The following is a 15,274-nucleotide window of genomic DNA, read 5'->3' on the forward strand; positions in this document are numbered from 1 at the left end:
CAGCTTGCATCGGTGGGGCATCGTTCCCTCTTGCTCTCTTTTCAGGGGGAGAGCATTTGTCGGAATCCTCCTTAAAAAAGAAGAAACATTTAGTATATGATAATAATATTAGAGATGAAAGGAAATTAGTGAAAGATTTTTATAACAGCCTCTTAATCATGTTTAGAATCCATGAATTCAAAAATAAGAACATTTAAAGTGCCTCATCCCTTCCTTTCCATGAAAGTAAAACTTTGAAGATTTAACTGAAACATTATTTGCTTCCACCAAAGTCATTTGAATATCGAACACTCTTCTCACTAGGTGTAATTTTCTAAAAAAGCAATTGTGTTCTGTTCTGTTATTAAAGGATGAACTTTCTTTGTAAAACAAGAGACATACATTTAATTTTGCCAACCCTCCCCCTAAATTAAAGATTTTGCTTTCTATCCTAATACTACCATAATTTTTACCCCCTCCCCCCCCTGAGAATTAAAAAGACATTTTATCGAAAGAAGGGTATAGAAAAAGGAATAATATACACTCTAAAGGGCTCTTTGCATCTGACATTTACACAATTTTTATGTCCTAAAAATATCTCTCTTTTAATTTCCCTTTCTCAAACCGTCTAGAATTACGCAAAGCCTGTAGCCTTAATCGCTTCAATGTGTTGTGATCTACCACCCTTGTTTTCCATAAATTAGATAAGGCGTGTGCGAAGGTTGTTTACGAGATCACCCCTTTGCAAGTGTAAAGATTTTGATGGCTTTAAACACATGTGAAAAGACAATTTGAACAATAACTTCAATTGAATGAATTAAATGGTGATGAATGATGGGAGGGGTGGGGGTTACATGGTAAAAAAGAGTGTATTTTACGCTTTCTAGCGATTATAAACAACACATATTGGAGTTTGTATTAGGGAGGGGGGAGGGGGTTACCTGAATTTTAATATATTGTGGGGGCTATGTAAAATGATTTTATTTGGAAATAACCTAAGAAATCTTAATAAGTAGAACTCGCATTATAAACCGATGTTTTTAATTTGATTGGAAAAAGATAGCTTCTCAGAGAAACCTTTTGGCTAAGCTACTATCGCAAGGATTAAGAAGCAGGATGTACTTGACAGATATAAGTAATTATCCCTATTTAAATCTTTGCGGAAATGCTTAAGTCATAAGGGGGTCAGTATATTAAGAGTTGACGGAAAGTTGGATGTCACATTAGGTAGGATACAGAATTATTTCCAATGAAAGAATTAAAGTCGTAAAAAGGGTGGGGGGAGGGAGGATGGGGTTTATGTAATGGAAAAAAGAGTGTATTTTACGCTTTCTATCGAGTACAAACATCATATAGTGGATTTTGTATTGTGTGTGGGGGGGGGAATCCCCTCAATTTGAATTTAGTGGAGGGGTGACTATGTAAAATGATTTTATTTGAAAATAAACTAAGAAAATTTACGAAACTGAACTCACATTATAAATCGATGTCGCCAAAGCTTCCAAGTCAATAATATCAGATGCTTTATCCATGGTGTCTTAGAACTTTATGAAAGTTTAATCACAACGCATGTCCGTTATATACAAAATCTCAAGGGCAAATTGTGATGTAATGGGAAACCTTACATAACTTCCCTGATTGACTTAGAGGGAGACATGCGATCTTGTTCCCGTTATCAGATCAATACATTTCCCCACCGATTATGCAAATTAATTTCTCTGAAATCCACTTCCCCCTCTTGTCCTAGATCAATACATCTCTTCCCATTAGTGCGCATGTGCAAACTTCACCCCGGAGTCATTACACCTAGACGAACAACAACAAAAAAGTTGACCTTTACCCCATTAGACTCGATCGATAATCCTTGAATACATTATGTAAGCTTGGCGTTAGACTCAATTGTAGATGGCAGCACGCGGTCCCGTTCATATTCATTAGGGCTTTCCTACTGGAGTCGTCAGTGCCTTCCCATTATAAGGCTCTTTTCAATTTTTTAGGACAATTTTTCACGTTGTTAGCTTTTTTTATTCATTTAAGAGCGTACTCCTCCGTTTTACCTTTTTTGCTAGAATATTGAAGTTTCAGAATACATCCCTACCCTCCCTAGTTTTAAAAGACTATGTTCTCCAGAAATAAGATTGTTCTTAGCCATTTCGCTCTAATAAAGACTTTTTTCACTATTTATTTTTTACCTGTCAGAGAAACCATTCAGGCCTTGAAGGAATTTTTGTTCTTTTTTATCTTTAGTTTTGACTTTTTTATTAGAATATTAGAGGTCTCTAAATAAGGTCCCTAAATAAAGCTTGTAAGAGACATTAAAAGGCCTTTTTCTGTCCTTTTTTTTTAGCCCACTTTAGACATTTCCCCCCGCTTTTGGGCTTTGAAGGGGGGTTTTTAAGCTAATAATATTAATATTAAGCTAATAAGAAAGTTTCTCTCAAGTTTTAAGGGAGTTAGAAATAAGCCTGTTTTTCAGTTCTTAAGTACCTACTTGCTAGTTTTTGGGGTCGTCAGTGCCATCCCATAATAAGACTCTTTTCAACTTTTTAGGACAATTTTTCATGTTGTTAGCTTTTTTTCATTTAAGAGCGTACTCCTCTGATTTACCTTTTTTGCTAGAATATTGAAGTTTCAGAATACATCCCTACCCTCCCTAGTTTTAAAAGACTATGTCCCTCAAAAATAAGATTGTTCTTTGCTATTTCACTCTAATAAAGACGTTTTTAACTATTTTTTTTACCTGTCAGGGAGCCCATTCAGGTCTTAAGGAGTTTTTATTCTTTTTTATCTTTAGTTTGTACTTTTTTGTTAGAATATTAGAGGTCTCTAAATAAGGTCTCTAAATAAAGCTTGTCAGAGACATCAAAAGGCGCTTTTCCGTCCTTTTTTAGCCTACTATAGTCATTTTTCCCATTTTCGGGCTTTGAAGGGGGTTTTTTAAGCTAATAAGAGCCTACTCGTTTCTTACGTATGGAGTTTAGCTAGAATATTGAACTTTCCCCAAAGTTTTAAGAGAGTTAGAAATAAGCCTGTTTTCAGCTTTTAAGCACCTTCTCGCTAGTTTTTGGGGTCGTCAGTGCCTTCCCATAATAAGAATCTTTTTTAGGACAATTTTATTCATTCAATTTACATTTCTGGTTAAGCATTAAAGACAGAAGTAGTGTTGCGGGTGTGAGAGGGGAGTTTCCTGGGGACATTTATTTTATAGTTAATTTTTTCCCTTGTTCAGGCCAAATTGAAAACTCATGGCGCAATTCATCGGAGCAGGACCAGCACCCCCAGAGGAGGCCTCAGACGAATTACTGGCCTGGGCTGAAGAGCTTCTGTCCAAGTGTTCAGAACCAAATCCCCCTTCAGTAAGTTTTGCAATCCTTTTTATAAAATTCAAAAGGGTATAGCACTAGTGTGGGCAAACCTTTCAATGCGTCATAACATATACAAAAGGTACCCTATGGATAAGGTATTCCATTTATAACAGTAGTGGGGGCATAAGACACCTTTGCATTCCAATGAGTGGTGGAGTGGTCACTGTTCCAAGAGGGCATAGTACTCATAAAACGTCGAGTAGTAGGGTTTCAAGGGGCATGGTACCCTTTCATAATACAATTAGTATTGGGGCTCTATGACTACCAAGAGGGCAAATTAGTCATAACCAATCTCTCTTTTTCATAGGGCAGTACCTTCCAGCGATCTAATATGCTCTTATTATTTTTCTAAGTTCACAAACCACCTACACCTGGGACCTACAACCTCTAAGAGGTCATATTGATTCATTTATGAACATGCAAGAGGTCGTGGAGAATAGTGAACGCGAGGGGGGTTTAAGTGCCGGCGCGACTTTGGCTAGTGTACCAACCTTTGATTTAGATAGTTTTGTGAGGGATCTCAGCCTCGATATAGACTATGAATGTTTTGATCCGTTATCATCAAGAGAGGTCGAGACAACCCCTCAGAGTGATATGGATTAAAGTGGAGCTGGCTCGCCCCAAGTTTTACCAGAGTTTTATTTAGCAGATACCGCTTTGTGCAATATTAATGTATATAGGGTCGAGTTTTGTGACCCGTTTAATTCCCTGTCATGTGGTACTATTCAAACAGACCCCGTAGAAACTGCACACCTCTACGTCAGCATGATTCGGCCACTTCTCGAAAAATATTTACGGGAGGCGGGTGGGAGGGATTCTTTAAAAGCATCCATCACATTTAAAATTATTTTTTTTAATGCAAGTTTGGGTGTTTTGCGTGACCATCATATGCAAACAAAGATGCAGACGCTACACCCAGACCTGCATAATATTGAGGGTGTGTTTTCGGACGGGGTGTGTGAAATTATTAATAAGATGGAAGGGTATAATGAAACTGGGAGTAGGCTATCAGTTTTATTTTTAGAAAACTTAGAACTAAATATAAGTAAATTTAAAAGGGAATTTGCTTTAAGAGGCGGGAAGGGGAGCGGGGGTGCAAGATACAATATTAATTTAAAAGCTACAAGGGGTGTACAACGATTTTCTTTCGACAAGGGCTTGTAGTGTTTCAATTATTCCGTTCTTGTGGCGGGTCATAAGCCCCAGAGAGATGCTGTTAGTAAGACAATGTTGAATGATTGGGCATAAATGGCGGAGAGGAGGGTTCTAAATTTCCAAAAGTAGATTTTACTTTTTTTTAAAAACAGTACCCAGTAACGCTTAAGGGGATTTATATTTTTGAAAAGGCCAATAGACATTTAAAAGTTGGGGTTACAGTTTACAGTTTGATGAAGAATTTGAAGATGGGGAACTAAGTGATAAAAAAGGGGTTGTTTATTCTGTAAGGACGCCGTTCATTGACTCAATGAAACACTGGGTATGGCTTCTGTACGAGCCTGCCAAAGATCTTGAATAAGATGGACATTTCTTTCCTATTCCTAATATTAGCAGGGTTTTAAGTCAGGGTAAAAATTATAATGATAGGAGGACCTGCTATTACTGCCCAATGTGTCTGTCTATGCTTTACACCAAAATTGAAATTAAATAAACATTTGAGACACTGAAAGCGTCATGGGTACCAGTCTGTGGTAACAGTTTCAGGGGACCATGCCACCTTGCGGTTCAAAATCTTTCAGAATACACTGTTGCAGAGCAACATGGTGACATTGGACATTGAAGCTGCTCTCATGGATGTGTCGGATCCGTCAAATTCGAATCATGTGAAAAAACATAAAGCCATTGCAATCTCTTTTGCACATACGCGGAGAGATTCAAGTAATACCATGCAATTAATAGATTTTTGTGAGACGTTGGGTGGAAAAGATTGTGTTGGCGCAGCAATGGTTGCTCTCATTCAAAAAGCAAATTAGCCAATTTCACGGCTGCCCGATACACACTATCCAATGAATCTATCACCAGAGGACGAGTTGGATATTAAAAATGAAGGTATTTGTTGGGTTTGTAAGAAAAAAAATAATGAGGGGGATGTGAAAATCCGGGACGATGAGCATTTATACCAAGAAATTTCATCAAGGGGATGTATATTTCGGAGGGTCGCGCATAAACCGTGTAATTTAAATGTTAGGCAACAATACTTTTTACCGGTTTACATGCACAATTCCAACTACGATTTGAAATTCATATTACCAGCTGTGGCAAGTTTGCAGAAAGGTGAAGTTGTAGATGGCGCATGGGTAGACGGTTCTTTTTCATATAACATCCAACCCAAATCATCTGAAAAAGTTGCTAGTATTAGAATTTAAATGGAAAACAATTCATAATGGTAATAGGTGCTTGATTAAAATCCGCTCCCTTGAATTCTTTAGTTTCTTCCCTAAATCCCTATGTCAATTGATTCAAGTACAGAAAAGTGACGATTTTAATAGTTTCTGCCTCCTTAAACTGCACTTTCCAGATGAGGAAGTGTATGATTTATTAATATGTAAGGGCATATACCCGTAAGAGCACTACAGCTCTGTCCCAAAGCTAAGTGAGGACAAATTACCGCCCATCACAGAGTTTTTAAGATTCACTTCACGATCGTCAATGCACCACTGCCGACTACGAATTTGCCAGGAGGTTTTGGGGAAAGGGAGTGTGTAAGAACGGGTGGGATTATTGTAAAATGTACCTGGAAAGTGATGTATTGACGTTGTTGGATATTGTATGTAAAAACACGGACAAAATTTGGGAAGAATTTGGGATGGAGAGGGGTCATTATTTTTCCATTCCTTATTTGGTGATGGATTTGATTCTTAAAATCAGTTGATCAAAAATAAGTGTGATTACTGACGTGGATCAGCACCTGTTTTTAGAAAGATGCATGCGGGGAGAGTATATTTTTCACGGGGATCGTATCCTTAAAACCGACCCAAATGGACAACCCACCGGTGAAAAGTCGGATGTCGTTTTCTCGGATATGAATTACATTTATTCGTCGGCAATGTCTCACTTTTATTTGAAGTGTGGGAATTACCAATGGCTTGACAATCCTTCTGCTCCAGATGTCCCCAATATCCACACCGTTGAGGAAAATGGACCACAAGGATGGTTTTTCGAAATTGATGGAGAAATACCTCTGGAACATCATGACTCGCAAAACTACATTTTTTCCCTTGCATCAATTGACCGGTGCATAGGGACTCGCTGAGTCCCTACAATGTATCATTAGTAGAGAATAATGGCATGCATTGGACACCTTCAAAACAAAAGCTTATTGCCGACCTGGATCTGAAACGGAATATTGTTGTACACCACCTTCCTTTGCGGTGGATGCTTGCCAACGGTTTTGATGTCACAAGGATTTATAGAGCTCTCCAATTCCACCAAAAACCTTACATGAAGACGTTTGTTAACGCTTTTGTCAACAAACGGTCTCAGGCTAAAACAGATCGAAAAGGAAATATTTAAACTCATTTTGAATTCGGCCTTTGGTAAGATGTGTGAGAATGTGCGAAACAGTAGTCTTTGCGACGTTGGGACCAGTCCAAAGGAATGTGCCCAAATCATTGCGGATCCAAACCTCACATCATTCACGATCATAGACTCCAATATGGGTCTTTTACATAGGAAAAAAAGAAATATAGTTTTAAATTAAAACATTGCCGCTGGCAGTGCCATTCTAGAAATTACAAAGAAACTCATGTTGGAGTTTTATTAAAATGTATGCAAGCGCCAATGGCCGAGAAAGGGAAAAGTTCAAGTTTTTTATGGGGATACGGATTCTTTATTTATAAACGTTAAAACAGATAATTTATTGGAAGATTTGGAAAATGGTAACTATATTAGTTTTCGGATGGATTACACGAACTGGGATGAGTCCATCTATCCGGAGCTGGTGAAACGCCAGGCCCCAAATCAGTTTTTAAAATCAAAATTGGAAACAGGAAGTGATTTGGTATCGCTTTGTGTATTTCCCGGTCCGAAGGTCTACTGCAGGGAAACGCACAATGAGACTACCAAAAAAGTGTGTAAGGGGGTGCTTGCATACTATGTAAAGAAAAATTTCAACATGAGTGTTTATAGGAACTGTATAGAATAAAATGTGGTTCCAACAGCGAGTTTCATGGTCATTTGCTCTTCAAAATATAAAAAATACACAGTTCAAGTAGAAAAAAATGTCATGTCCACCATATCGGACAAAGTCTGTGTACTCAAGGGTGGTGTGAGAGTACTAACACATGGCCATTATCTTACTTCAGGACAAGTCATATGTGTAAATTATAGAAAGAAACTCGGTCTGGAGAAAGCTCTATAGTTGTAGAAGGGGGGAGGGGGACGTCTTTTGGGGGGAGTTGGCCGTTTTTCCGTCAACTGTTCAACACTTTCTTCAATATATAGTCATTTATGTTTATAATTTTTTTGGTCACAAGATCGGCACTGCCTAATTTTTTCCTATGCATTTAAATTTATTAAATTTCATTGCGCAAAAAGTACTGAACGCTGCACCCGATGTAACAGTCTGTCTCACGTCGGCAAAACTTCATGTACGAAAACAACAAGGTATGAGTTCTGTGGCTTTGGCAATTGGAAGATTAAGAGCGTCTGGAAATAATATTAAATTGCTCGTGCCTCATACAATCACGAACCATCGTCATATTGCTATAGGTGGGCGTACCAATGTTAATACTTGCTTTATCAATGGCGAACTTTCTTCAAAATTGGCATTAGCCTTTGTAAAAAGTACTAGCGCTGTTGGATCTTGGAAAGATTTCCGGTATAAATTTGAACTATTTAGAATTTCCTTTCTTGTGTGTAAAATAAACTGAATCCCACTCTACAATCTATCTTTTGAAAAATCCTACAGGACCCTCTTTGAATTGACAACGCAATCCCTAGATCGAGATTCGCAATTGTTCGAAAATAGTATAAGTGAAGAAATGTTTGCAATAATGCATGGCATTATTGTATTAGATTTATCTGGCAATCAAGATATGTGTATTGTCCGGACGGGAAATGTATAGATAAAGTGTACCTTTGCCAAACCGTTGGGAAATTATTGGGAAATTACCCCTGACGGTAGTGTTTTATTAGACTTGGCACCGCAAACACGGAACAAATAATCGATGTATTTAACATGGACCCCTACATGTCAAAATATAAATCCTATTGCATACCTTCAGATTTCCTGGAGCATATTTAACATGTTGACAATACATATTTTATTGTTAATAGCAGCCCGTCGAGTGTAAATTAGTTATGCATCTTTCAAACAAGAAGCAATATAGAATTTTTCAATTATAGCATTCTACACACCTCAAATCGAAAATTGTCTTGAGCAGAGCGTGAAATATATTATTGAAAATCGGAAGTGGGTACAAAATTCATTGACGAAAAGCTGAGATTTTCACGCCCTATTACATTTAATTTTTCGACGTCGTTGACATACTTACATGAAATTTATCAAGATTTTTGGTAACAATCCTCTATTGAACGACTTTCTTGTTGAAAACACTCTTTCTTACCTTTATAATATAAACTTCGGTGCCCTAAAAGTGAAATGCTTTAAAAATGTATGTAAATTTGTTTATTAATTAAATTTGTATACAAAACACCGTGTCCTTAGGATTTCTTCTTCTACATATAGGTAATCATCCGAAACGATAAGTGATGGTAGCTCGTCGGGATTCAACTTGTATTCGTCTTGACTTGCAAAGTCAGTGTCACATTTTTTACAATATAGGGTAACTTTATTTTTATTAAATCTCTTTGTAAAGTCAATAATACTACTCTGATTCATATGATAAAATTCACGTGTTTCAATTTGCTTATTTGAAGCAATGTCACATACAAAATTCTCATATGAAGAATCAATTTCTGTAACAGCCAAATAAAAGTCTGTTGGTTTATAATCAAAGTAGCCAGTATATTCACTGCGATGTCGTGAAAACCAGACTCTTTTATTATTCCAGCACTTGAAGTGTAGACCAGGTTCTTCTTCCCAAAACAATTTAGTGGCAGGACGATACCAGTCTCTTAAAAATAAACTGAACCCACGGTTAGGGTTTTTCGCAATCATGCCAGGGCAAACATCTTCCCATTGACCACATTTATCATAGTGACAATTGGAGCATAGGGATCCTCGATTATGAGAGTCACAAATATCCACAAGACAAGAGTTACAGTCTTTATTTGTACTGCATATCCTCTATGCAATTTAAGCGTATTGCATAATTTACACTTTTCATTATACTCATCAGCAAAAGTACAATTCTCACAGGATGACCAGCTGCCAAAAGTATACAAGCATAATGGGTTTGGGTAAAACATTTTCCGATGTTGACAGCTCCACTTCCAAAAACAAAATGATGGTCAAACAACATCTCCTAGGAGCGGTACAAAAGGACCATCTATGTAATGGCTAAGAGCAAAACCACAATATCATTTTGTTTTGACTCAATCAATATATCTATAAATTGAGCAAAAGGCTAGGGACCACGACGACAAAGTTTCATACTATAGTCCAAAGATGGGGAATCGGTTCCCAGTATATCGTTAAGCATTTCCCCAGAAAATATTTTTCTTTGAAGAGATAGTTCCAGAAGGTCGTCATCTAAAACTAACTACTTTTGTAATTTTACTAGATTCCGTATGATTTTCTGTTTCTCAAATCTATCCATTTAAACACTTTCACTGCCAAATACCTACTGTTTTTCTATAAATTTTTCTCTTGAATATATTTCACAAGCACATTTAATCCATCTTGTTGTCTCTGCATATGCGCTATATTCACCTTAGCCGCGAAACACAATTGTTCTTCCGACTTGAATTTGCTTAATGTTATAACATATCCATTATACATATTGTCCCATTCTAAGGTTAGTCAGGAGCCCCTTGTAATTTCTACCGCCACTTTAGGCACTCTAAGTTCCGTTTCATCAACACTTTTAATATTCAATAATGAATAAGTATCCATGTTGACTGTCCAACTTCCAGAAAGAAACTGATCCTCGATTAATGCTTTCAACCAACTGGGAATTTTGTCTAGACATGATTTTGCCTAGTAACAGACATGCACTTGAAATCTAATCTAGTAACACAATTTGCCTAGTATTACGGAAAAGGGTGCGTCCTTGAAATCTTGCTTGGACATGCCCAATCTTGCCTGCACCTGCCTAATCTTGCGTGGGCGGGAATTTCGCCTAGAAACAGGTGTAAGGGGATAGGAACTTCCCTTATTATTACTACTTTTCTACTATACGGACCACATTCCAAGTAATCATGTCTGGAAAATTGCCAGGGGTAAGAATTTCAGCGAAAATTGTGATACCTGGTCGTGCCAAATCTTGCCAGGGCGGGAATTTCGCCTAAAATTGCGACACCTGGTCACCAAAAGAGGAAATCGCCGTTAAATATTCTTCTTGAACATACGGAAGAAAAGAGTAGTCCGTATGGGTCCCTTTGAACCATCAGGCCCCTCACTACTCTCATATGGCTTGGTAGTGCAGTGAGTTCTTAGTAACAGTTCTTTTTTTGTTGTTTTTGCAAGCTATTCATACTATACCTTAAATATTTTCAAGTATTTTCTTGATAAAACATACTTGTGTCAACCTAAGGTGGCATTATGCTCTGGTGAGTTATTAGTAGTAGTAGTATTTTCATCTTTTTGTATGCCATTCATAATATGCCTTAAAATTTCTTAGGTATTTTCCTAATAAGACATAAGTGTGTTGGCCTCAGGTGACTTGGTGCTGCAGTGAGTTATTAGTAGTAGTTCTATTTTTATGATTTTGCAAACCATTCATACTACACCTTAAATATTTTCATATATTTTCTTGATAAAACGTACTTGTGTTAACCTTAGCTGGCTTGGTAATGCACTGAACTGTTACCAGTAGTAGTATTTTCATGTTTTTTTGCATAGTGTAACTTTTTTCTCTTCAATGGAGAAATTCAAAGCAGAACTTGAACTTATTTCTCTTCTTTGAGAAAATTCAGAACTAAAATGGAACTTTTTCTCTTCTTAGGGGAAACTCAGAACTGAATGGTTACTTTTTCCACTTCTATGGACCAAATTTAGAATCGAAGTGTAACTTTTTTATCTTCTATGGAAAAATTTAGAACCCAACTTGAACTTTTTTCTCTTCTTTGGATAAATTTAGAACAAAAGCGTAACTTTAGATCAAAAGCGTCTCTTCTTTGGGGAAACTCAGAACTGAACTTAATTTTTTTTCTTCTTATTTGGAAAAATTCACAAAAGAAGTTCAAGTTTTTTCTCTTTGGAAAAATTCAGAATTGAAGTGTAACTTTTTTCTCTTCTTTGAGAAAATTCAGAACTGAAGTGGAATTTTTCTGTTCTTTGGAGAAATTCAGAATCGAAGTGTAACGTTTTTCTCTTCAATGGATAAATTCAGAGCAGAACTTGAACTTTTTTTCATTTCTTTGAGAATATTTAGAACTGAAGAAGAACTTTTTCTCGTCTGGAAAAATTAAAAATCGAAGTGTAACTTTTTTTCTCTCCTTTGAGAAAATTCTGAACTGACATGGAACTTTTCTCTTCTTTGGGGAAACTCAGAACTGAAGTTTAACTTTTTTCCTCTTCTTTGGAACATATTCAGGATCGAAATGTAGCTTTTTTCTCTTCTTTGGAAAATATTCAGAAGAAAACTTGAGCTTTTTTCTCTTTTTTGAGAAAACTCAGAACTAAAGCGGAACTATTTCTCTTCTCTGGAGAAAGTCAGAACTGAAGGGTAACTTTTTCTCTTCTTTGGGGAAAAATTCAGAATCGAATTGTAACTTTTTTCTCTTCTATGGAGAAATTCAGAGCAGAACTTAAACTTTTTTCTATTCCCTGAGCAAATTTTGAGCTGAAGCGGAAATTTTTCTCTTCTTTAGAAAAATTAAGAATCGAAGTGTAACTTTTTTCTCTGGCTTGAAAATTACAATTTACAAAGGAATGAGTCCCCTCCAAAATTTATACTAAACATCTTTACCCCAGGGCATAGCTTACAACGTCTGCCTCTGGGTCGTGGGAAGTTTTGTCAACCCCGGAGTTTTGTTATTTGATCTTTGAACTAACTAAAAAAACATCGGATGTACTTGGGTAATAAATGACATGGGGGCTAGTCGCCCTCCCATCACTTTTGAATCTTAAGAAGGATACTATAACTTCCGAGTTCCAATCAAAAGAGCCCCCTCCGAAGTTTATATAACCACCCCTTCCATATATTGTGCCTCTGGGAGAAATTAAACATTGGAGCCTTATGGCCTTAGTGTTGGTGGTGGGAGACTAGTTGCTATCAGATCACTTTTGAATCTAAAAAACGGTATTAAAACTTTTAATTTCTAATCATTTGAGTCCCCTCCGAAGTTTATATGACCAGTTCTTCCACAAAAACCTTATATGGCCCTATGGCATAAGTTGCAACCCTTCCCCCAGGCTCTGGGAAGGTTATGTTGACCCCAAAGTTTTTTCATCTGATCGTTGGGCTATTTTAAACAAAATGGCTATCTCAAAATTTTTACATAAATAGTGACGAAGACCACGCTGCCTTTCCATCTTAAACAATAAGTAGAACAATGGGGAAATTTTTTATATAAGACAGTGGAAAACAACTTTAAATGAATACTTCGACCCTATATCAAAGGAACGTCCTCAGCAAAACAAATAAAAAAAAAATATTAAAGAATCAAAAATTTTGAAAAAATCACCGGATCAAAATTTTGAGATAGCCCTTTTGTTCAGGATAGTGGAAAAATCTAATAACTATGTCTCTGAGGACAACTTAATCCCCAACAGTCCCTGGGAGAAGGGCTGTAAGTTAGGAAATTCGCCCATTGTTTACATATAGTATTGGTTATTAGGTAGTTTACAGATGTTTTCAGGGGTATTTTTTTCTGATGGGGGGTTTTGGGGGAGGGGGTTACGTGAGAGGAACTTCCCATGGGGGAAGAGAATATTCCAGGACGGGGGCACCGGTTTTCCCAGCAAGATTTAGAAAATGATCAGAAATTAAATAAAAAAAACAAGTTTTTCAATTGAAAATAAGGAGCAACATTAAAACAAAACGAACAGAAATTATTTCATATATGAGGGGGTTTACCCCCCCCCCCCTGTCAATATTTCTCTCTTTACACTAAAGTTCGAATTTTGTTCCAATTCTTTAAGAATGACCCTTGAAATGTATTTCCAGCCACAAATTACCTGATTTCAATTTAATACGTTTTCCTCAAAATATTTAAGGCGACGGGGAAAGAGCAATTTCGATTTTTTTGTTTCTTGCTAACAGGAAAAACGCATATCAAATAGATCTTTTAAAGGTAAATGTTTGCTAGCCATAGGAAGATAGTAATATATATCTTTTGGGGAGCCAACAAACCTCAGAAAAACTATATATATATATATATATATATATATATATATATATATATATATATATATATATATATATATATATATATATATATATATATATATATATATATATATATATATATATATATATATATATATATATATATATATATATATATATATATATATATATATATATATATATATATATATATATATATATATATATATATATATATATATATATATATATATATATATATATATATATATATATGAGAATAGCAAGATTTATTGGATTTTTGTTTCTGATTTATATATTCGATTCCCCAATAAAGGGGAACTTCTCAAGAACAGGGTAAAAATTTCTACTGGGAGGGGGAGATTTGCATATATATATATATATATATATATATATATATATATATATATATATAATATATATATATATATATATATATATATATATATATATATATATATATATATATATATATATATATATATATATATATATATATATATATATATATATATATATATATATATATATATATATATATATATATATATATATATATATATATATATATATATATATATATATATGAGAATAGCAAGATATAATTAGTGTAATTTATTAGATCTGATCAGTATAATGATAAGGTTCTGATCAATATAATGTATTAGAAAGTGATTGATGTAGGAAGTTTATAGAAAAAACATGGAGTCTAACCTGTTAGGCATTAATTTTGGGTATCTCAAAATACATTTTCTTTATAAAAAAAATATTGACCCTTGTTTTCTTTTCTTCTTTTTTCCCAAACAACTAGTTAGGTCTTGTATTTTACACAGGCCTGAGAGCAAAGCATATTTGAAAATTTCAATAGAATAAACTTAATTTCATCTGTGAGAAAAAGCAGTTATTTAGTATTATGCAGTAAAATAAAAAAATTTGTTATAAAAGCCAAACTAAAGCTTTCCTTCACTATTTTTTACATCTCTTCAGTTTTGGTTTTTGATAAGGTCAAAGATTGGAGAACAACTTTTGTCAGAAATGTACAATAATTGCCTGCGTGCACTTTTCTTTACTTACTAGCCTATCAACCTAGCACAAACAATATTGCAGCTAATAAAAAATATTCTAAAACAAAATGATCTGGTAGGGTCCAAATAAATGTATGACTAATATAAATTCAAATTTTAACAAATTAAGATAATTGTTACTTCAACATCTGTTTAACTTCATTAGGGTACTCGCAATCATTCCTTGATTGCGGTTTTGAGCTTAAAATTCTTATTAAAGCCACTTTTTTTAATCAGTTCCCCATACTGTTTAGGCTAAACCTTAAAGGAGAGAGAGGTGAAGGGGGGGGGGGGGTAAAAATAAAAAACGGACCCTTAAAGCCCATATAGCTCTGTGTAGGTGTGGTAAAGTACAAAAAAATCTTGAATTTATTGAAGCCTCCTGTGATTTACTGTCCTTTTTCTTTTGGGTACTCCTGTAAAATCCAGAACACACTCGAGAAGTTTGTTT

General features: G+C 35.3%; 2 protein-coding genes across 2 annotated transcripts in view; one reads left to right on the forward strand and one right to left on the reverse strand.

Annotated features, from left to right (window-relative positions):
• The window catches only part of LOC148949278 (uncharacterized), a 328,547-nt gene that overhangs the window by 65,170 nt on the left and 248,103 nt on the right, over positions 1-15,274 (reverse strand). The gene's annotated exons all lie outside the window — the stretch shown is intronic.
• LOC148949279 (uncharacterized) overlaps positions 3,209-15,274 on the forward strand; it is a 41,435-nt gene continuing 29,369 nt past the window's right edge. Inside the window, exon 1 of the mRNA XM_089093535.1 lies at positions 3,209-3,335. Coding sequence (XP_088949661.1) covers positions 3,225-3,335 — 111 coding nt within the window. The 5' untranslated portion in view covers positions 3,209-3,224. The remainder of the gene's footprint in view (positions 3,336-15,274) is intronic.

Source organism: Artemia sp. Qi Xiang Cuo, chromosome 8, assembly GCF_049724085.1.
Source record: "Artemia sp. Qi Xiang Cuo chromosome 8, ASM4972408v1, whole genome shotgun sequence".
NCBI lineage: Eukaryota > Metazoa > Arthropoda > Branchiopoda > Anostraca > Artemiidae > Artemia > Artemia sp. Qi Xiang Cuo.